Source organism: Montipora capricornis, chromosome 1 (assembly GCF_036669925.1).
Source record: "Montipora capricornis isolate CH-2021 chromosome 1, ASM3666992v2, whole genome shotgun sequence".
In the NCBI taxonomy this organism is placed as follows: domain Eukaryota; kingdom Metazoa; phylum Cnidaria; class Anthozoa; order Scleractinia; family Acroporidae; genus Montipora; species Montipora capricornis.
In genome coordinates, this window is record NC_090883.1 from 15,500,306 (window position 1) to 15,508,327 (window position 8,022).

Here is an 8,022-nt window from a genome sequence, read left to right on the forward strand (position 1 = left end):
ACATCTTTATATGCTGGCAGGATCATGCAGATGAGGCACCATTTGCAAATATCAAAACAGAACGCCAAAGGTGGTCTGCAAAGCTTTTAATATCAGGGAGGTCTGGAACCCAGTATGTTGCCATGGTAACAAAAATGGTATGCTCATATTGTGGAACACATTTACTAGAATCTTAGTGCAAAGAACCAAGTATTTCTGATACAAATTGGCTGAGATATCTTTCTCCATCATACTTGATCAAAATTTGATAGGGTTTATGACGTCATCACTTGGCTAATTTGCATATTAAAAAAACTTGAATATCTCCAGAACAAAAAGAGATATTTGAAAATGGTAAACAGCATTCTTCTTCTCGTACAGACTACGTGTTTATGTGCCAAAATGGCTTCGATAGGGAAGATTCAAATTTCGTCACAGTAGCACTTTAAATAAAAATCTGGACTGCTTGGGCGATATCCATCAGGGAAAATTTAACATTATTTACGTGTCAGCTGAAGCCGCTATATAATTCACTAAAAGCAAAAGATTCTTTCTTTAACAAAACTTTGGCAGCGCTAATTCAGTGTCAAGGAAAAGTTTGGCTTGGTCTGAAGTAAAGGTTTCCGTTCGCTTGTAAAAGATACTTAGTATTTACGCAGGATGAATTAATAACATGCCTGCGAATCATCAAAATACATATCTGTGTCAAAATCAAGGAAGTAAACTGTATTGTATTTGTCAAGTTCTCCGCTTACCTTGCCAATGTGAGCTTCAGTCCTACATCGTGAATTGAGCCTGACAAGATGAAGACAATTACGCAGCTGCCCTGTTAATTAAATCTTCTCTCTTTTGAGAAGAAAGCGGCTCCTTTGCACGGTCATGCGATTTTTTTGAGCATTTTTTCTTGCTATTTCATATACGATTTCGTGACGATTTGACCAAAAACGTACTATGGATTATCAAACAACCGAGGAGGTTTTCCTGTAATTTCCAGGGCCCGGTTGTTCAAAAGCCGATTAACGCTAATCCCAGATTAAAAATTAACCAAGGAGTTTATTTCTCTACTTCCAAATGCTCTTCAACGCTGATATTCGGCAAAACTTTACATTAGAAGAAGTTAATCTTGTAAAACAAAAATAAGCAAATAAACTTTCAACAAAAAGTTGAAAACATGAAGCAAAAGCTTATGCTAATCCTGGATTAGGTTAATCGGCTTTTGAACAACCGGGCCCAGGAGATTTAGTTCGATTCATTCGCCCTTGTCACACGGCGGCCATATTGTCCCGGGCGACCAAAAAAGCTTTCTTTTACCACGACGCCAAGCCTCACCCCCATGATTTCCACTGTGAGGCTTGGCGTGGTAAAACAAAGCTTTTTTGGTCTCCCGGGACAATATGGCCGCCGTGTGACAAGGGCGAATTTCGTCAACCACTTTGCACCAAGAAATAGCCAGCAAGTCGCACTGAAATCGCCGCTAGTAAAAATCGCAACTAAAACCTCTTTGAATGGTTTCATGGTCTGCTTTGGTGGAGTTTTGCATTGAGCGGCCTTACTACCCATCGAACTCTGTACGAGTTATGTTCCTAAATTTCGTATTTTACGAGCGCACAAGTTGCTTACATGTTCTGAAAATTGGCTGTTGTTTTCGATGGTTTAAACAAATTCTCGGAAGAAACATAACCAGTCTTACCCGGCTGAGAAGCTGCCGTTACAAATTGAACTTTAAAATCACACTGACAAATTCTGCATTGATCGCTCGGTGTCTCCTCAGTGCCTCGGTTTGTTTTGACGGAAGTCAACATGTGTAAACGAGGTTATCTGTTATGGGCTAATTTGTGAATAAGACGTCAATTGATCAGCGCGTGTCAATAAAACGTGGGCTTTGTTCAAAAATAGGGGGTCTTCTTGCAAGCGTTCCCTCAGTCTCTTACCCCAACTTTCGCGCGGCCAATTTGCGGAAAATCGTTTGGGAGCTCTTCTTTCGAACAGGAACGCTTGCTACGCAGGCTACTGAAACTCATACCATTACACCCTATATATGATACACTTTAATAACCCTACTTAAGGTACCAACCCTCGCTCGTTTCCCGACCCGCTGGTCAAGGGGAACGAAGACTCTGGGAACGCGATTGAAGGATTTGTAAGTCAAAATGGCGACTTCTCATATTTGTTCCTGTGTAGGGAATTTTCGGCCTCGGTACAAACGATTGGTTGATAATATATATCCACCTGATCCACGTCAAGGCTTAGTCAAGGCAAACATGGACAAACTGATTTTTTATGCTCTTTCGTCGCCGGAAAAACTGGATAGAATCGGTGCCTACTTGGCAAAGAAATTAAACAGGGACGTGGAACGAAAACGATTTGGACTCGTTTTCATAACAGTGGAAGCGCTTGATCAACTCTTATTAGCATGTCATGCCCCTAATTTAAATTTGTTCGTCGAGAGCTTTCTCAAAATGGTACAGAAGTTGCTGGAAAGCTCTGAAACTGACCTGCAAGTTCTCGGAAGCACTTCCTTCGTAAAGTTCGCAAATATCGAAGAAGACACCCCATCCTATCATCGTCGTTACGATTTCTTCGTCTCTAAATTCAGTGCCATGTGTTGGTTTAGCACTGGAAGTGAAGAAGACTGCTACAGGATTCGTTTGGCTGGTTTAAAAGGCTTGCAAGGTGTCGTCAGAAAAACTGTATCCGATGATCTTCAAGCCAATATTATGGAAGATTCTCATATGAGTAAGATTATTCCCTCTCTGTTGTTTGTCATGGAAGGAAGCGGTAAAGGAAGAGTTTCCAGTAATCAAGACGTGCACGGTGCTAACACTGAAGAAGATCCAGCATCTCTCGCAGAGTCCTGCCTAAGGGAATTGATCAACAGGGCCAGCTATGGAAACATCAAATCAATTGTTAACCCTGCACTCACCCATTTTGACAAAAGTGACCTTTGGGTTCCGAACGATTTTGCTCTGAAAGTATTCAAGGTTGTTTTGTACTCAGTTCAAAATCAGTTTAATTATATCATCATTGAGAAGCTCCTTTGTCATCTTGATGAGCATGTGAAGGACAAAGCTAAAGTGAAAGCTAGTATTGTGCAAGTGTTAGCTGAATGTGTTGCAATTGCCAGCAACAGTTCCATTGGGCCAGCCGTTTTAGAGGTATTTAACACATTGTTGCGCCATTTGAGATCATCTGTAGATGGCAGATTTCAGAAGAGTTGGTCTCCTGGTGATCATGGCAACGATGATGATGAGAAAGAGTTTGAGGAGTCATTAGTGCGCACAGTGGGAGCATTTGTTGCAGTTCTCCCTGACTTTCAGAAAACAGACATCATGATGTTTATCATGGGGAAATTTCCATTAACAAATAGCAGCCTTCCAAGCAATCATATATCAAGCACAACGAGCCAAGATCCAACAAGAACAATAGAAGGTGAACAAATGTTACAAACGATGCTGCTGCAGTGTCTTTTGAGTGTTGCTCAAAGCTTCACCTCTGTATCCCTGGCCACTACTTTTTCACCAACTTTCCTCGATTCATTGCTTCATGCCACAATTGTTGATAATTTAACAGTGAGAAAGCTTGCTCATGAAATTCTGTATACAATTCTTGACAGGCATAGCAATGTTTCCAGGCTTGGCATCAGTGAAATCATGGGTAGAGCTCACGAAGGTGACTTGAAACTTGAGAGCTGCTCAAAACAGGACCTCATTTTTTTCAAGAAGAATAAGGCCAAGTTGTTATGGTATTTGTTTGAAAGTGCTTGCATGATTTCTAACTCTTTGGAGAACATCCTTGTAATTTTCTTAACACTGGCTGTTATGACAATGGAAGCGTCCTCTGATTTTGAATTGATTTCCAGTTCACTCCAGTGGGTATTTGGATTACAGGCTGCTGCTCAAAATGAAAATTTGATGTTGCCAAGTATGAATTGCTGTGCCCTTCACTCCCTTGTTGCTGCTTATCTGAGTTTGGTGGCTAGTATGACAGGAATTCAGGACTTAAAAGACTATGTTTCTCTTATACTTCAGCTGAGAGAAAAAGAAGCTGACTTTTTGACACCTGAAAGAGTGCTGAGGCCATCTGGTAATCATTTTGTTCTTTCTGTTCACAGCATTCCCAAACACCTACTTTTTGATATTTCCAGAGTTAGGGAGGGTCTCCTGAAAGCAGGATGTGACAGTCGTGTACTGAAGATACCTTATAGACATCAACCCCTTAAAGATGTTTTGAATCACCAGTTGGATGGCGAAGCTGTGGTGTCACAATTTGATAGTAAAATTGATGCAAATCCCCCCAATTCACCTGGAGTGCACCAATCAAGCCCAAAAGAAAGAGTAACATTTCAGATGCTAAAAGACATTGTCTCTGAAAAGTCAGTGAAAATGTCACATCAGAGTAACAAAACTGCCAAACATGCAAGCTTTGCAGAAATTGCCAGTGATGCAAGTGTAAGAACACAAGAATTCAATTCCAAGGTGCTGTCTGTCTTAGATGTGTTAAACAGTCCACTTCAATCAAGGGCTCTGAGTTTATCAACTCAGAGTTTGTCGTCAAATCCTGGTGAGGAGAGCTATGTTATTAAATTTCCTGGACAGTACGTCTATTAGGATGAGAATCTAGAAAAAGTGATTTTGAAATTAAAATTAATTGGGAAAAAAAATTAAGCACCTACAGTAATCATTAAAAAAACTCTAGACCTCCTGCTACATGTACACTATAGTTTCACAAATTTCAATGCTGCCTCAATTTTCTTTTGTTCTTTATAAGTCGATTTATAAATTTTATAGCAAGTGCTTAAAGTGGTACACTGTACTATGACCAAAAAATCATTTCTTGTTTTTCTTTGGGTTTCAAAACTACTTTAACCCCTTGGGTACCCTAGGATATCACCAGTTGACAAATAAAATTGTCTGGCAATAGGTAAAGTACAATCGGTTAATCTCACTCCCAGGAGTCAATGGGTTAAATAAACTCTAAGGACCCAAGTTTCGAGCTCTGATTTAAAAATGACATTTTAACTGGAATTTTCCTATTTAATGGTCCGCCATTACTAACTTTTAGGATGGTCCCTACTATTGTTATTGCGCATACGTTCTGCGCATCTCCAGATACTCGGATTTCCTATCGCTGATGCTCACTAATACAGGGATATTTTTGTGCGGCTTAAAACTATCCGGAGAAAGTAGATCTTAGTAAGTACTCTTGGTATTCAAAAAGAAAATTGGGGGTAACCATGCATTTTTGAGAGATAATTAAGCTTTAATTTGAGAAAGAACGCCATAAATTGCTTTGTATTTTACAGCTTTTTACAAATATTATTCATGAATTATCTTTGAAAAATGCGTGGTTACCCCCAATTTTCTTTTTGGATTTCAATAACACTTGTTAAGATCTACATTTCCTGCATAATCACACACCGGGGCAAAAATATCTATTAGTAGGCACCGTCCTTAAAATCTTGAGAGAGTTGGATCAAGGAAAGAGTGGCGTCTCACTAGTTTAAGAATGCATAGGGTGTGTATGCGGCTGAATTAATGTCCAGCACGGGAGTTTCGCACTTTCAGACTTTAAACTTGTCTTTTCCATATATAATAAGCTGCATTTACATGCTGAAATTTTAAGCTAGAGAGTAAATGACTTCACTTTTCCCAATATCTAACCCTCTGAGATCCAGTAGGTCACTTTTGAACATGAGTAATGGCGGACTGTGAAATCCAAAACTTACACTCAAGGTGAATAGCCTTTGGATAAAAATCAAGGCTCAAAATTTTGCCAGTCAGGTGTTGAACAAACATTATTTCAAAATCTGATGGAAAAAAGGATGTGATTTTTTGATCATACAAGCAGGCTCAAGTTTAGAGAATCAATACTTGTATACTTGTCTCCAGCTAGTTTACAGAATACTTCTTTGATATTGGAATTCCATGTTATGGTTAATTGACAACTGTCAAAACAAGGTATCCACTGACCAGTATTGCATGGCCATATTGCAGGCTCAAATTTAGAGCTCATAGTGGTCAGCTGTTTTTTTAAGGAAATGGCTGGCCAGGTACTGGGTTTTGATTGGATTGCAGGCTCAAGCAAGGTTAAAACCTGGGAGCTCTGCTTTTAAGGTTTGGCTAAATCTGCATATTATTTAATTTATTCTTGGTAGAATTATTATTATTCTAAGCCGTCACTGATGGAGTTGCTTGCAAAGTATGCAATAAACTCTCCACAAGTGGATAGTTCCACCTGCCACCCCACTTTCATTGAAAGCCCCACAAATTCAACATAAGGACCCAAGAATTTACAGGGAGCTCTCTCGATTGTGACATGGCCTGCGAAAGCTCTATTGATCGAATTTCCATTTTTTTAGTCCCCATCAGTTTACATGAACCGTATTTAATATTTCCTTTGTATCAAGCTCTTAAGAAACAGTCCTTTTCCCCATCTTTGGAGACCCATGAGTGGTCACTCCAGATAGGACAAGGAAAACTGGCAAAATCAGGACTGGCAAAAGTATGCAAGAGGGGCAAAAGAAACCTGTGATTCTCTGGGTCTCAAAGGATGTTGCAATGTAGTTTGTACCTCTGGCTTGCAAAACTGGATTAGGTGTTTCTTCTCACTATCAGTAATACAATTGATTTTTGGATATAAGTTTTTAATGTTAGGGTAGTATCTCTGAAACAACTGGTGTCCAATGACAGAACGCTTTTAAAATAGGAAATCTTGCAAAATACATATATAAATGTAATGATTATGTAATTTATGTAATTACGTAACAAGTTGTCCTAATGTATAATATTCCAGAAATGGTCTGCACCTTAGGTGGGCAAACTGTTTTGAGGGAGCCCAACTTGGCTGAGCAAGCGAAATCTAGGGGTGTCTAGGGTAAAATCCCCAGAAAACTTTTGAAATTTTCATTGAAATCGCTGAAAATCCACCACATTGTGAAAACCAACACATATATATACCACCTGTGCAAGGCTATTTTTTTCAACTAAGAACTTGGCTTTGAATGTTTCTGTGGCAACATACGAATGGTCGAAGAGATAATTGATAACCTACAAAGCTCAACCACAAGGCAACGCACCTTACTCAACAGGGATTTATTATCAACAGGACAGCTTAAAAGAGCGTTTGGTTGTTCTTATTCTAGGGTTTGTCATTCTTTCTATTCCCAGACAAACTCTCATTTCTGAAACACAAAGTCTCTTTTTTGACACGAGTAGACCAGAAAGTGTGGGGGCTGAAGCCCCTCTAGCCAGCCCCATTCCCTCTTGTGGTTCCTGAACTGAGTGGTCTGAATAGTTATTGAAATTTGGAACAGTAACAGCACCATCGGCAAAACTACATTAATAAGACCTTGTTACAGTGCATGTTCATAAAGGTGGTTGTAGCTTTAGCCAAATAAATGAGTACAAATACCAATCTGTTCAAGACAGCCTGATCATCAAACAATTTTCTAAAATGTACTCAACTGAAATAGGCTGCTAATGCCCCATAAAAATGAACAACTACGTAGACAAGATTAACTGTTCTACAAGTACTTGAAACAATTGTACCGCGCCATATATAAATAGTGGTAGTTAAACGAAATCGTACTCATTCAGCAGTAGTGTAAATCCAATTATAATTATAGGTATAGAAAGCGAGAAAATTAATGATACCAATAACAACATTTATCGAATTAATTTACATGAACTCAGACAATCTTATATTAAATATCAGACTGATATCTCATTAAATTTTTCCATACAAAAAATGGGAAACTTATCTATTAAAGTGCTACTGTGACAAAATTCGCATCTTTCCTGTCTAAGCCGTTTTAAGACTCTTTTTCACTTCATAATTATTGGAGGGGCCCGGGCCCTCCAACGTACGGCTACGTACGGCACTGATGGGTGATGCTCTAGGCAGAGATCCAACAAGATAGAATGAATGATGAAATGGTATATGAAATGAATCATATATGAACTGCGAATATGAAATCAAGTAAGGCTATGATCTTCGCAGTTATGAGCGTAATTTTTGCAATTGCGTCGAGAAGCCTGAAAAATT

General features: G+C 39.1%; 1 protein-coding gene across 1 annotated transcript; it reads left to right on the top strand.

Annotated features, from left to right (window-relative positions):
- Positions 1–2,109: 2,109 nt before the first annotated feature.
- Positions 2,110–7,763, top strand: LOC138059147 (protein EFR3 homolog B-like). The gene has a single exon (XM_068904711.1). It carries the CDS (start codon positions 2,130–2,132, stop codon positions 4,584–4,586), a length of 2,457 nt encoding a protein of 818 aa, XP_068760812.1. The 5' UTR covers positions 2,110–2,129; the 3' UTR covers positions 4,587–7,763.
- Positions 7,764–8,022: the final 259 nt, after the last annotated feature.

What these genes read in the sequence shown, in the direction of transcription:
- LOC138059147 (XM_068904711.1), top strand. Translation starts at nt 2,130, where the DNA reads ATGGCGACTTCTCATATTTGTTCCTGTGTAGGGAATTTTCGGCCTCGG.